Raw genomic sequence first — 15,986 nt, 5'->3', positions numbered from 1 at the left:
TCTGTACTACATTTGTGTGGGTGTATATGCCAAATTTGTGTGCATCTGTAAACTTGTGTATTTATGTCAATGAGCTTATATATATATATATCAGTGAGATTGTTTGTCTATGACGCTGTGTATCAATGAGCTTGCGTGTGTCAGTGAGATTGTCTGTGTCTGCATGTGAGTGCTTACTGTATAATTAAATGTTTGACTCTGAAAGGAATATTTTATATTAGAAAAAACAAATATATATATATAGACCAATAATATGTATTTATATATGACTCAATCATCTGGGGTGGCAAGACATAGCCCATTAGATATTATTGGTCAATATATATATTTGTTTTTTCTAATATAAAATATTCCTTTCGGAGTCAAACATTTAATTATACAGTAAGCATACTCACATGCAGACACAGCAAGCTCATTGATACACCGCGTCATAGACAAACAATCTCACTGATATATATATATGCTCATTGACATAAATACACAAGTTTATAGATGCACACAAATAGGCTCACTGACAGACAATCTCACTGACCTGCACAGACAAGCTTATTGGCATACACACACACAAATGTAGTACAGAAAAACTGACATGCACAAGCTTACTACAGCTCACACACACACACAAGCTCACTCACTAGAATGCACACACAAGCTCACTCACTAGCAGGCACACACACAAGCTCTCTCACTAGCAGACATATACACACAGACAAGCTCACTCACTTGCAGACACACACACACACACACACACACAAGCTCTTTCACTAGCAGGCACACACACAAAAGCTCTTTCACTAGTAGACACACACACACAGACAAGCTCACTCACTAGCAGACACACACACACACAAGCTCTCTCACTAGCAGACACACACACACACACACACACACACACACAGACAAGCTCACTCACTAGCCAGCACACACACACACACACACACAGACAGGGCTGGCACCACCGTTAGGTGAACTAGGCATTCACCTAGGGTGCCGGCCTGCTGGGGGGCGCTCACTGGGAATTTCCTGGTGGGCTCACCCTGTCTTGGGCCTGTCACAGTATGGCAGAGCAGGCACCTTCTTACCTTGATGACAGGTGCCTGCTCTGCCATAAAATCCTGGTGACCGGAGGAGAGGGGGGAAGGAGAAGGCGGCGAGGGAGGCTGTTCTTGCAGCCTCTCACTACTCCTTCACGCACCCTCTGTGATGCCGTGAGCCGGAATATGACGTCATTACGGCCCCGGCATACTAAACGGCGGGCGGGAGGAGTGAGGAGCTGCCCCACACTGGATCCTAGGGAGGTGAGTGTTAAAGTGTTTGTCAGTGAGTGTGTGTGTGACACTGAATGCCTGTGTGTGTGTGTGTCAGTGTCTGTGTCTGTCAGTGAGTGTCTGTCAGTAAGTGAGTGTATGTCTGTCACTGAGTGTCTGTCTGTGTGTGTCTATCAGTGAGTGAGTATATGTATGTCGGTGAATGTGTGTGTATGTCAGTGACTGTGTGTGTCTGTCTGTCACTGAGTGTATATATGTCAGTGAGTGTGTGTGTCAGTGAGTGAGTGTATGTCTGTAAAGGAGTGTCTGTCTGTGTGTGTGTCTGTCTCTCAGTGAGTGAGTATATGTCTGTCAGTGAGTGTGTGTGTGTCAATGAGTGAGTATATGTCTGTCAGTGAATGTGTGTGTCTATCAGTGACTGAGTGAGTGTATATCTGTCAGTGAGTGTGTATGTCAGTGAGTGAATGTCTGTCAGTGAGTGTGTGTGTGTATGTCTCTCAGTAAGTGTCTGTGTGTTTGTCAGTGAGTGAGTACATGCATATCAGTGTGTGTGTTTGTCTGTCATTGAGTATGTCTGTCAGTGAGTGTGTGTATGCATGTCAGTGAGTCTGTGTGTATGTCTGTCAGTGAGTGTCTGTGTCTGTGTGTGAGTGTCTGTCAGTGATTGAGTGTATGTCTGTCGGTGAGTTTCTGTGTGTATGTTTGTGTGTCTGTCAGTGAGTGTATGTGTGTCAGCGTGTGTGTGTCTGTCAGTGAGTGACATGAAGGGGCAAAATGGATCTTTGCCTGGGACGGCAGAAATCCTTGCACCGGCCCTGCACACAGACAAGCTCACTCACTAGCAGGCATACACACACAAACGCAAGCTCATTTACACACACACAGACAAGCTCACTCACTAGCAGGCACACACACACAGACAGACAAGCTCACTCACTAGCAGGTGCGCACACACACACACACAGACAAGCTCATTCACTAGCAGGCGCGCACACACACACAAGCTCATTTACACACACACACACACAGACAAGCTCACTCACTAGCAGGCACACACACACACACACACAGACAGACAAGCTTACTCACTAGCAGGCACACACGCACACGCACACACGCACACACACACACAATCACTGTCATGGCTGAAGCTTACCTGGTAGGTGAAGTTTTGATTTTTTTAGCCTCTTCCGGCGAGCAACGTGTGGGGGCGGGGCTTCCGTGAGGGGGTGGAGCTATGTTCAGGAGGCAGAGCTTGTGTGCGAAGGCGGGGCATGTGGACGAAATTAAGGTTACTTGTGCTGGGAGACTGACAGGACTGATCAGGGCTGTCAGACCGGCCCCAGGTGCCACGGCCCACTGGGAATTTTCCCGGTATCCCAGTGGGCCAGTCCGGCCCTGCCTCTTGTAATCCTACTACTGCTCTCTTTAACCCCACAAGACAAATGATATGCTAGGAAAAAATCATTTAAGAAATGTTGACATAAAAATGTTAACATGAAAATTATGACTTAAGAAGGTGAAGGACATTATAGGTGATGCAACCCGTTGCAACTGAGCCGGGTGCTGTAATGATTGGAGGTTAAGAAGTGTACCTCATGCAGAGCCCCTATCATAACTTTGAGATTATATAGATACCTGGGTTTGAGAATGTTTGAGGTTAAGGGATTTTATGGGTTTGCCACTGAGAATGACCTGGTTTTATCTAAAAGCTGTTGGAGACCTGCTGGCGGCTAACATTTTTTCTTCTTCTGGTCCTCACCATAATGGGGAAAATTCTAACCCAAAAGATACAAAATGTAGACTGCATCATGAAAACCAACAAATTGCTCCACTTTCTGTTAGGATTACAGTATGATCCAGCACATAGAATTGTGTAACACAGAGGACTGATAGGTAACGTATACCGGACCTTAGAATGGCTGGACTAATGTACCAAAGAATAGTCAGGAATAGCCGAGGACAAGGGAAACGGAAAGAGACACAACGGTAAGGAAAAGCCAGGAGTCAGGTATACCAGAAAACAGGGAATTAAAAAACAATGCCAAAGTCAAATTACCAGAATAAATAACACACTCTCGGACAACCACAAGGAAAACCACGACAGGGCACTGAGCAGGATGAGAACTGGGCCTAAATACCCCTCCTCTAGATCTGATAGGCTGTAACCGGCCTTTGACCCCAAAGTCAGTTACCAGGTCCCATTTGCATAATTGCTGCTTAGCATTAACCCCTCTGTGGATTAGGTTGCTGCTCGGCACAACTTTTCCTGTGTGGACAGTAAATGTCATTAACCACATTTTTATAAGCGGATGAATACGTGACACTTTCAGAATTGTGACCAAGAAGATCTCCTTAGAAACGGCTCACGTTGACCTTTCTATTAACATCATAATACAGCCAGGTATAATCATGCAATAATTTTGTGATGAGAGAGAGCAAGGTTTTAAATACAGAGGGACACTGCATTTGCATTTAAAATCATATGTTTTGCCTATACTAGTCCAGACATAACAGTTGGCCCCCAAGGTACTTGTGTTTTTATTTGTTACCCCTTATTTCCACTTGTAGTTGGCCCTATTCACTCTGTCAGGATTCTGTTTTGATATCCCAAATGTGATGTTTTGAAAGTGCAATTCATCTATTGACATAATAGTCTGAGCTGTTATTTACATAATATATCTCTTCTCATTTAAAAGTCCCTTAATTAGCATTACAGTTAAACAATCTAAATAAAGCTTTTGTAAGTTGAACCTGTACCTCTTTCAGACATTTGCAATTGAGCACTGTTCATCTTGTGCATTGATTAATATCTATATTGAATACTATGGTTGTGATCTCATTAGATTAAATACTCAATGTTGAAAAGGCGTGAGTCCACGATGATCAACCTTCTCAAGTAACTATGTTTTTATTGAGCTGGAAAAAATTAAAAACTAAACAAAAACATGTAAAACTACTTTTCAATTTCTGTAATATAATTGCTCCATTACCTATGAAAATAGGTTCAAAATAACAGTTTAACCTTTCCGACTGTATTTGTTCTTCCAGAAAGAGAAGCAAAAATAAAAAAATACTCTCTTTACAATTTTCTGTCTCAATCTCAAAGGCAGCAGGATGTCTCCCTGGGTCATCGTTACCTAAGTTAAATTGTTTTAGCCCTGCAATCCCTCTTTAGCTAAAAGAGATATATGTACCTACAATTGAGGACCTCTGAGCCAGAAACACATAAGACATTGTATGTGTTAACCCTTCAGCTGTAAATTTTGTTACAATTAATAAAAAAATAATTTCATAGTGTCATTGTGGATGTGAAGGATATTTTTCTGACTGCAGTTTTGCTTTTTTATTTCACCAATTTAATTTGATCTAGAAAGGTATCAAATCTAGAATTATAAAATGATGGCCCATTTCACATAAAAAAAAAAAAAAAACATAAAACAAACATTTATATGTATAACAAAAACTCTATCCCCAAGAAAAGACCTGTGCATCTTGTAATGTGATGTAATTTATAGAGAGATACCAAGAACTAAACTTCATCAAGATAAGTATATCTCACCTCTTTTTCAAATGTGCTTTTGTCATCATCGCTGCTTCACAAAATTATTCATTTCTCTACCAAAGGAAGATGGGATCTTAAATTATTCTCTATGATAAAAATCTTACATTGATGTTGAATATATGTGTATATCACGTCCACCAACTTGTTCTGGGTGCACAACATAGATCATTCTCATTTGTTTCACTACTTTATAACTGGTACAATACCATCTATTTATTTTGCTATCTTATTTACAATTGCAATTCGAAAATGCCTTTTAATAGCCAACAACCAAACATACTATATGTCCAATTTCTTAAATGGGTAACTGTATAGAGCAATAAGTTTGCAAAGGAATATGTCCACCATTGCCATGTTTGCCTTTGAATTGTCAATAAAACAAGCTCTCAGGGGTACTCTACACTCCATAACCTCTACAGCCTGCTATACTGTCAGTATGCACCAGGCACCATCCCCAGTTCTGTGTCAAACTGTTTTTAATCTGTGGCAAACAAATCAAGTTTACATCTTCATATTAACAATTTAAATTTTGTATACATTTGGGTGGCATTCATTGTCTGAACATGTCAGCTAATGTCCCTAAGGGACCTTGGATTATGTTAAACTATCCAAAATTCACATGGAATTAAGGGATGGTGCCAAGGGCATGTTGTCTCATAATTATTGCAATGGGCTAGAGTGGTTCTCCTATAATTGCTTTTAAATACCAGGCAATGATTAAAATATAATTTTGATATCAAATTTTTTTTAAGTAATCCCTAAAACACAAACAGGTAAAAGAATATTAACCCCTTAAGGACCAAACTTCTGGAATAAAAGGGAATCATCATGTGTCCTTAAGGGGTTAAAGGTGTACTAGATCCAACCAAGAGCTCAATTTAAAAGTTGTAGCTTTTCTTTACCATATATCTGCTACTCACTTAAGAGCTTGTGGCTACTGTTAGCTAGTCACGGGCTGTTTACCGATTATAAACTATATATGTTTTGAAATCCTGATTATCTATATTAAGATCTGCAGGTATAGTAAGAGTGGTAATTAATTTGGTAAACTAAATTTGTTTTCTTTTTTTTGCGAACAGGGAGACATTTCTAATATGGACTTGGTAATGGAGTCTGACATTGGTACATTTATGCCAACTGGAATGCAGTTTAGCGGAAGTAATGAAGCACGAGCCATCATGACCGAGATCATGCAGCTACTAAAGCCAATCAATCTTACAAACCTTTATGATAATGCTGAAGGCACTGACATTAGATACTGGATGCAAGCTGGAGTTCCAGGTAAGGCGTTAAAGTAGAACATTCCTACAGCTGGTTATTATTAACAGGTCCAGACCTTGGAGACCCTCAAGAGGGACTTTTACCCAATGAACCTATGCTTTCTATTTTGTTGCCCGTGTTATTACCCCAAGGTAATTGGTTGTAAAGGAGAAGTAATGTCATATCCCAACTCTTCCATTCATTACTACAAAATGGCCAGCAAGTGAGCATGGATGCTGTCAGCAGAGCCTGACTGGCCCACTGGGATAGTGGGAAATTTCCTGGTGGGCCAGCGTACTATCGGGCTAGTGCGCAGCCACCTAGTATGCACTGGCCTGCGGGCCGGACGGCGGAATTTCAGGGTAACCGGCAATAAGCACTCCACTCCTTCCAGTCACTGAATGTAGCAAGAACAAGCAGGCAGATCCGTGGGTAGAGGAGCTTCTCTTCCCCTACCTGGTCTGACAGAAGGTGCTCACAGAGAGCACAGAACTGTGAGACCGGGGAGAGGAACAAAAGCTCCTCTACCTATGGTGTGCCTGCTCAGCCATGCCATAACAAGAAACAGGGAGGGCTAATGAGATCCATAGAGGGCAGGGAGAGGGGCTATACGGACACATGGAGGACTGGGAAGGGAGCTATATTGACACATGGAGTGCTGGGAGGGTCTATAGGAACACATGGAGGACTGTGAGGGAGGGCGAACGGGACACATGGAGGACTGGGAGAGGGGCTAATAGGAAACATGGAGGGCTGGGTGGGCTAAGTGGACACATGGAAGCCTTGGGGCCTAATGGGACACATGGATGGGGCTAATGAAACACTTGTAGGGGTGGAGGGGGGCTAATGAGACACATACATGGCTGGGAAGGAGCTAATGGAACACATGGGGGCTAATAAGACACATGGAGGGGCTGGGGGGCTAATGAGACATGGAGGCTAATGAGACACATAGAAGGCTTGGGGGCTAATGAGACCCATGGAGGGGCTGGGGTGTGGTTAATGAGACACATGGATGGGCTGGGGGACAAATAAGGCACATGGATTTGCTGGGTGCAAATGAGACACATGGAGGGGTTAGGGGGTGCAAATTAGACACATGTAGGCCTGGGGGAGGCTAATGAGACACATAGAGGGCTAGGTGGGGGTAATGACACACATGGGGGGCTGGGTGGGGGTAATGACACACATGGAGGCCGGGGGTCTAATAAGACACATGGAGACCTGGGGGGGGGCTAATGAAACAGAAGAAAAGGAACTGCACTCAAATCCACTTAAAACCGGATGCTCACCAAAGCAGGACCAGCAAATCCAGAACACATATGATAAAACAGAAAACAAGTCTTCAGACACTCATGGAATTAAAGCCAAAAGCAGATTTATATGATCAGGAAAACAAAACAACATTTCCAACTAATAGGTCTTTATCAAGCTTGATAAAGACCTATTATTAGATCGAAATGTTGCTTTGTTTACCTGATCCTATAAATCTGCCTGTGGCTTTAATTCCGTGAGTGTCTGAAGACTTTTTTTCTGTTTTATCACATGGTTGGCTAATTATACACATGAAGGGCTAGGGGGGCAAATGAGACACATGGAGGGCTGGGTGGGGGTAATGACACACATTGAGGGCTGGGGGGCTAATGACACATTGAGGGCTGGGGTTTGATGAGACACATGGAGGATGGGGGGCTAATGAGACACGTGGAGGGCTGGGTGGGGGTAATGCCACACATGGAGGGGCTAGGGAGAAAAAAAAGACACACAGAAAGGCTAGGGAGAAAGAGACACAGAGGGGATGGGAAAGGGAACCAGGAGAGACTCAGAGGGGCTGGGGAAGAGGAAAATGAGACACATAGAGGTGTTGGGGTGTGGGAAAGGCTCACAGAAGGGCTTGGGAAGAGGAGAAAAAGGCAAAGACAAAGGGTCTGGGGCTAAGAGACACACAAAAGGGGTATGGGGGAGAAAGACACAAAAAAATGCATCTTCACCTGTCTCCTACTCCCCCTGTAACTCAGTTCTTCAGTACAGGTGTCTGTGGCTGTGCTGAAGAGTCGACAGTTGAGAGAAAGACGTATTAAAGTGACACTATAGTCACCAGAACTACTCCAGTTTAATGTAGTGGTTCTAGTGTCTATAGCCTGTTCCTGTAGGCTGAGCACTGTAAATGTTGCCTTTTCAGAAAAAAGGCAGTGTTTTCATTGCTGCCTAGGAACATCTCTAGGGACAGTCACTAAGACAGCCACTAGAGCTGCTTCCTAGTCCAGTGCTATGCACCTATGTTGAGCGTCTTCACGCTCTGCATGGAGGCACTGAACACTCCCCATAGAGATGCATTGATGCAATGCATCTTTATGAGGAGCTGCTGATTGGTGCGGCTAACGTTGTACTAAGTGTCCGCCACATCTACTACAACCACTAATTAGTGATGAGGAGAGATGATTTAAAAAAGTATTTAGTCATTTTCTTAAATAAAGCCTGTATATCATAGTGGCAGCATTTAATTCATATATATCTCAAGAGATTAAATTGTTTTGTATGTTTTCTTTGTCTCCATTGGTAGATAGTTTACACATATATATTAATGATTGCACCTAATGCAGCTAATTTGCATATATTACTTCAATGGGTGATTCCCCCCAAAGAAGGCCATTTATCTATTCATTTTACTTCCTTGTGTTTTACAAAATGCTAAATTATGTAGACAGTGCTATGTTATTAAAGTGTGATAGCTCTGTGGTTAGTTCTCCCACTTCAGTATCAGAGTTGCAGGTTCCATTTCCATTCCACTAGGTCTTTTTTTCTTCTGAGATCAATAAAACTACATTTACTAAAACTATACTTACCATACAATACTTACTAAAACTATGCTTTCTATACTAACGTACTATAAAGTTGAGTAATAATAACTGAGACCTACTGGTAAATATTTTGTTGGAAAAAAATGTACCCGTCCTGGTTAAATATTATTATTTCCCCTTAGCTCTTTAAATTGGATCACAATGGGCTAAGATTCTAAATACCCAGAATGGGATAGAGAGTCATTTTAGGTCATGATGCATTAAGAGCAAATGTAAACACATGCATTGGTAAGCTCTGTTTGCCAGCCAATTAAGATTAATTTGACGTAATCTGAGCAATTTACACAGTTTGACATCCAGGAAGGAAAATATATTTCCATTATTTTTTAACTCAAATGTATACTTTTATTTGAAAAATAGTTCACTTCTACAGGTTAATTTCAGCCCAATATAATTCCATTTTATATCTGTGTATACTTGTAGCTTTGCCTATGCTGACTGCTTTTTGTCGGGTATAATTAAGAGTTATTCGAAAGAATGATAGGGTCAGTACATTTCAAAAAGAAGTAAAAGAAAATGACAGATGAAAATGCAAAGTTCAGTCTTGCAATGAACACGTCACAATCACACCTAATGTATCAGTATAAGTGCCTATTGTGTTGTTTGTCTGAGTGACAGTGTAAAAACATACAGTACTCTATTAATCTAAACTGAGAACAGAAGAGAACATGAATGTGCATTTTAGACTTGATTTAATAAAAAGACAGTAATTTTAAGCTATGAATATGGACATATTTAGCCTGATATTATAGAAATACTTCCATTCTTTAATATTACCACCATATTTACATAGACAATATTGGTCTTCTAATTAAGGAGGATTATGGAACATGCATCTGCAATATACATTTTCTATAAAGAAACCTAGATAAACATTGTGTTATATCCACCAACGGTCTTGCATTTAGTGGGATAGCCCTAATTTTGGACCAGTTTCCCAGGTTACCTCTCTGGCAACTGTAGACTAGAAGTAAATGCTTACTTTTGGATAAAGCTAAATTGGGTACTAATTTCCTATTGTAGTCATCTGACATCTCCAGAACATAAATACTGGTAGTTGCTTACAAACCTCTACATATTGCTGCTCCAACTTACCTATGCTCCCCGCACCCTGATTCCTTTCCTGCAAATGTCATTAAAAAAACAAAAAAAACAAAGCCCATGTGAAATCATTTCTAGCAACCTGCTTTTCTACCCTACCCTTACCTTTTGTGTCACTATACCCTACTACTGCTAGCATGTAAACACATTGAGCAGGGCCCTAAATCCCTCTGTTACTGTGTGTCCAACTCATCTGGTTACAAATATGTGTCTGTTGTTCCATCCATTGTACAACTCTGCAGAATTTATTGGCACTTTATAAATAATAATAAATTCATGGAATGTCCAGTACTTCAATGTGAATAATTAACCAATGAGCTACTTCTATACTGTCACTCACTGGTGTATTTAGTTGGCTAACATTCCTATACTTCCCTCAATGTTGGAGTTGTCACCTCAACAAAAGGTAAGATTGACATGACATAGAGCCATGGTAAATATTTCCTCACTTTCGGGTTTTTTTGGTTATATACCGTATATACTCGAGTATAAGCCGACCCGAATATAAGCCGAGGCCCCTAATTTTTCCCCAAAAAACTGGGAAAACTTATTGACTCGAGTATAAGACTAGGGTGGGAAATGCAGCAGCTACTGGTAAATTTCTAAATAAAATTAGATCCTAAAAAAAATATATTAATTGAATATTTATTTACAGTGCGTGTAAAATGAATGCAGTGTGTGTGTATGAGTGCAGCGTGTGTGTGTATGAGTGCAGCGTGTGTGTGTATGAGTGCAGCGTGTGTGTGTATGAGTGCAGCGTGTGTGTGTGTATGAGTGCAGCGTGTGTGGGTATGAGTGCAGCGTGTGTGGGTGTATGAGTGCAGCGTGTGTGGGTGTATGAGTGCAGCGTGTGTGGGTGTATGAGTGCAGTGTGTGTATGAATGCAGTGTGTGTGCAGGGCCGGTGCAAGGATATTTGCCCCCCCCCCATATGTCCTGACCTCCCCTCCTCCTCCCTCAGTGGTCCTTACCTCCCCACCCCCGTGTTCCTTCACCCCCCTCCCCCAGTGGTCCTGACTCACCCCTCCCCTAGTGGTCCTTACCCTCCCCTCCCCTAGTGGTCCTTACTTCCCCTCCCCTCCCCTAGTGGTCCTTACTTCCCCCTCCCCTAGTGGTCCTTATCCCCCCCTCCCTCCCATAGTGGTCCTTATCCCCCCCCTCCCTCCCATAGTGGTCCTTATCCCCCCCCCTCCCTCCCATAGCGGTCCTTATACCCCCCCCCCCTCCCACAGTGGTCCTTATATCCCCCCCCTCCCACAGTGGTCCTTATACCCCCTTTTTTTATTATTATTTTTTTTATTATTATTATTTTTTATTATTATTTCTTATTTTATTTATATTTTTATTTATTTTTCGTCCCCCCTCCCTGCTTGATACATGGCAGGGAGGGGGGCTTTCCTTCCCTGGTGGTCCAGTGGCAGTTCAGTGGGGGGGAGAGGGGGGCTGGCAGAGATGTTACTTACCTGTTCTGCAGCTCCTGTCAGCTCTCTCCTCCTCCGCGCCGCCCGTGCAGCTCCTTCTATCAGCTCACACTGTAAGTCTCGCGAGAGCCGCGGCTCTCGCGAGATTTACACTGGGAGCTGACCGAGGTGCTGAACGGACGGCGCGGAGGAGGAGAGAGCTGACAGGAGCTGCAGAACAGGTAAGTAACATCTCTGCCAGCCCCCCTCTCCCCCAGTCTGTATTATGGCAATGTAAATTGCCATAATACAGACCTTGACTCGAGTATAAGCCGAGTTGGGGTTTTTCAGCCCAAAAAATGGGCTGAAAAACTCTGCTTATACTCGAGTATATACGGTATGTATTTTCTGTGATATCACATGTACATTTTCTAGTTATGTTACTGCTCCTCCTTTTCCCCCCTCTGTTGGTCTCTTCTTCTGACTTGATCTATGAATCAAATGGCAGAAAAATGCACCTATCAGTGTACTTCAAAATATATACATATTTATTTTATTTATATATTTTGCATTGTAATGATTGGCTAGCTTTGGTGCCTTTGGTTCGCTTGAAACTTTTTCCCCATAATGATTGGAAAAAACTTGTCTGAACCGAAGCGTCACATGGATGAAATTCAGATCACTCTAACAAAACTTTTTTTTTTTTGATCCTTTGTATTGCCAATGTTTGTCTAAAGACATTTCATGGATATGGATATGAGCTGGATTGTATACACCTGTTACCAATGTGTGAGGCAGAAACACCTAAATGTAATAAATAGTAATAGTGTAGTGTAGAGTTTTCAGTTCCGGTTCGTACCGAACATTAAGTTTTTTTGGACCCCGAACACGAACATATCACTGTATGTTCGGGTTGGAGTTCGGTGTTTGTCGATTTAATGCCTCGTTTTGAAAGGCTGCAGGGCAGCCAATCAACAAGCGTTTGACTTGTGTGCCCTTAGAAGCCATCACAGCCATGCCTACTAATGGCATGGCTGTGAGTGGCCAGTGTAGCATGTGACCCAGCTAGTAGGGGCATGTCTATTAAACAGTGAGCAGCCTGTTCCAAAGAACATTGTGTAAAATGACACAGAGCACTCTGATTGGTAGATTAAGTAACCAATCAGAGTGTTATGAGTCAAATTACACAGCGTGGGAAAATTCCAAAGAACTTTCCCATGCTGTGTAAAATGACACAGAGCACTCTGATTGGTGGATTTCAAGCCAATCAATCAGAGTGCTGTGACAGGTAAATGTAGAGACTTCGATATACAAGATATAAAAGAGAGCGCATATAGTAAAAAAATATAATAAAAGTAATAATAATAAAAAAACCTACGTGGTAGCCAATATAATAAAGTCTAAATAGAACAATACAATAGTACCTAAGGTACTCTAAAAGTAACAGCAGCTGAAACAAAAATAATTTTCCCAATTCCTATGTAAAGATGCTAATTTGTATTGTCAGCGCTTAATAGATATTCCCCTTAAATATAACATATATATGCAAATTGTATCTTGAAAAAAACTGTAATAAAAAACGAACTGTATCAAAAACTGTGGTGTAGGACAGTGATGTAGTGATGTAGGTGCTATGACCGTTGCTTAGCGGTTTTATACGGGCAAAGTATAAAACCGCTAAGCAACGGTCATAGCACCTATCTTAAAAAAAGCCCTCAGAAGAAGGGCGAAACGCGTTGATGAGGTGCGAGGGAATTTTTTTGCAGCATACCCTCTTCTGCTAAAGCTCCTGAAAGAAGCCGGACTTATCCTCAGTGCTTCCCCATTTGAACATTTTCGGACAGCCCACCTGAGTGCACCGGGTAGACGCTGTCTCCTTTGGGGAACCGGACGATCCATTTGGAACTTTAGGATAACGAGCAGCCACAAGGTTTTTTCTGCATGGTCTCCAACGATGAGTACAATATTTTAATTTGTGTAAGAGTTCCTATGTTGGGGGGGATCTTTTTATATCCTGGGGCAATAAATTGTTATAGAGTTACACTATATATTCTTTTTGTCTCTCTTTGCCTTAAGGATTTTCTCTATACACACTTCTGGGTCCCCATTTACTACTAAAGAATCCGAATTTCCCCCCTCAGGATCTTATATCCTGATCTTACAGACTTTGGACTTTTTTGAGACATTTACTACATCACTGTCCTACACCACAGTGTTTTTTAAGCCTTCCCCCACCCTGCAGAGCTCAGTCTGCGCAGAGCCCTCCATGGGTAAAAATTGATTTTTTATTTTTTTTTGCATTTCTTTTTTATTTTATTTTTTTATTTAAGTGTGTCGGTTATTATGGATTTTTATTTGCCCTTTTTTGGGGCTGAAAAAATAAGATTTTAGAAGAAAGAAGACATCAAATGGTAAGTCTATTTAGATAAGGGCCCCCACTAATTATTTTTAGGATGAGGGGGTAGGTAGGGGTAATTTATTTTTGGGGAGGGGGGTGACTAGGGTTTCGGGACCCCTAGTCACCTGGGGGGGTACATTTTTATTTAGGGCCCCCATCCGCCGCTCAGGGGTGGGGGCCGGGGGGGGAAGGACATTAGGTCCCCCCCCCTTATTGTTATTTAGGGCCCCCACCCACCACGCAGGGGTTGGGGCTGGGGGGGGAGGACATTAAGTCCCCCCCCTTATTGTTATTTAGAACCCCCACCGGCCGCTCAGGGGTGGGGGCCAGGAGGGAGGACAGTAGGTCCCCCCCTCCACATTCTTATTTAGGGCCCCCACCAGTTGCACAGGGGTGGGGGCAATAGTTTTTTTACAGTGAGCAGCCACTGGCTGCTCACTGTTTCCTAGACAATCCCCTACTCGCGGTATAGCGAGTATGGGCTGAATTTACTAATACTATGTAATCTTTACTTAGTATTCGTAAATATGGCTGAAAGACCAATTTATGTCTTTCAGCCTTTTGGTAGATAGCTCCCTAATACCATGGGAATTAGGGAGTTATCTACTAAGCGGCTGCTTATTTTACGTATTTTGTTATTTTAAGTGATTTCCCTATCCACATTTGTTTGCCGAGCACTTGTCCTACTCTTACCCCAAGTTTACTTCCTTTTGCAGCCCTGTAGCCCTTTCCAGGAGTTTTTAGAGCCATTTTTGTGCCCAAAAGTTCGGGTCCCCATTGACTTCAATGGGGTCCGGTGTAAAGTTCGAGCCCGAACCCGGACTTGTTTTCAAAGTTCGTCCGAACCCGCCGGACCTGAACATCCAGGTGTCCGCTGAACTTTAATAGTGTATAAATGTTTGGGGCCATATAGTGTTTGTTTAATTTAATTGTAGGTGGAATGTCATTTCAGTATGCAAGTCAAAAACACACAAAATGCAACATGGTGTAATATGTTGGAACACCTCTTTAAATAATTGTAACATATTAGCCACCCCATGTGCTAAGTAGGCAGTATGGCATTATAATTGCCTACAAATGATATGGAAAAGTTTCTCTTACTCAATATGTGCATTGTTCCAATACAAAAAGTCAAAAGCAGGTGCTGACTCAGCACCTAGGACATCGGTTCTGAAATCGGGTAAGTAGCCCTTTATGTGCCACAGGGGTGACCACGAGAGAAGGGGGGACCATAGGGAACTATAGTGTTAGGAACACAACTTTGCATTCCTAACTCTATAGATTCCCCTCAAGTTCTGCCTTTGTCTGATAACAAAAAAATCACGTTGCCAAAAACACTGTGGTTTCATAGAAATTTCTACTAAACTGTATTTTGTGGGGTTTTAAATCGAATTTAGAGAGGTAACCTAAGGCTCCCTATTTATAAATTGCCTTGGTGGTGGTAGTTTTTTTTTTTATAGGTGTTAGTGATGTCAGGTGGAATTTTTTATCAAAATTTACAGCCTAGTGCAGAGAATGTTTTGTTTTTTTCCAACCCTTCATCCACGGAAGCAATGAAATGACTGCCTGAGAGTTTTGATGTTCGTGACATATGAAATGACATCTGAATGGTAGAAAAATCTGGCTTAGATTTTACAAAAGTATCTAAACACTATATTTGATTATTACTATGAGTGCTCTGTGTCATTCCAACTATGACGTTGTAAGCCCTAGCACTGGGACAGATTTCATCTTTATTTTAGTCTCTCTTTAATAATGATGTAGATTATTTTAGGGGCAAATAAACAAAATCTTCTTTGAGGATTTAGGTTTTATACTAATCTTTTATGGTCCAGTGAGATAAAAATAGCGGAGTATTCCTTACAATACTATTCTATCCTTAGTTCAAATAAAAAAAATACATATGAGATCAAATGATTGTTCAGAATTTGAGAGATTATTTTAAAAATTGAGCATCTTTTCTCTGATTAGAGTAGATAAGCAAATGATATGAACATAAATATTATGAAAGCAAGAAGGACTGTATCAGATTTTTTTCTTACTCAATAAAATTATCTCATTATCCTATTGACTTATGAATGCAATCTTGAAATCGGACTAAAATATAAAACTGCGCTTGAATTTTGGGCAATGG

General features: G+C 41.7%; 1 protein-coding gene across 2 annotated transcripts in view; it reads left to right on the top strand.

The window, feature by feature from the left end:
• Window positions 1–15,986, top strand: part of CPQ (carboxypeptidase Q) — a 414,103-nt gene that overhangs the window by 348,682 nt on the left and 49,435 nt on the right. For both annotated transcript variants that reach the window (XM_063450306.1, XM_063450307.1), the window contains exon 7: window positions 5,913–6,114. In XM_063450306.1, the coding sequence (XP_063306376.1) occupies window positions 5,913–6,114 (202 nt within the window). The remainder of the gene's footprint in view (window positions 1–5,912; window positions 6,115–15,986) is intronic.

This window comes from Pelobates fuscus, chromosome 4, assembly GCF_036172605.1.
Source record: "Pelobates fuscus isolate aPelFus1 chromosome 4, aPelFus1.pri, whole genome shotgun sequence".
Taxonomy (NCBI): Eukaryota; Metazoa; Chordata; class Amphibia; order Anura; family Pelobatidae; genus Pelobates; species Pelobates fuscus.
This window is presented reverse-complemented; position numbering and strand designations above follow the sequence as displayed.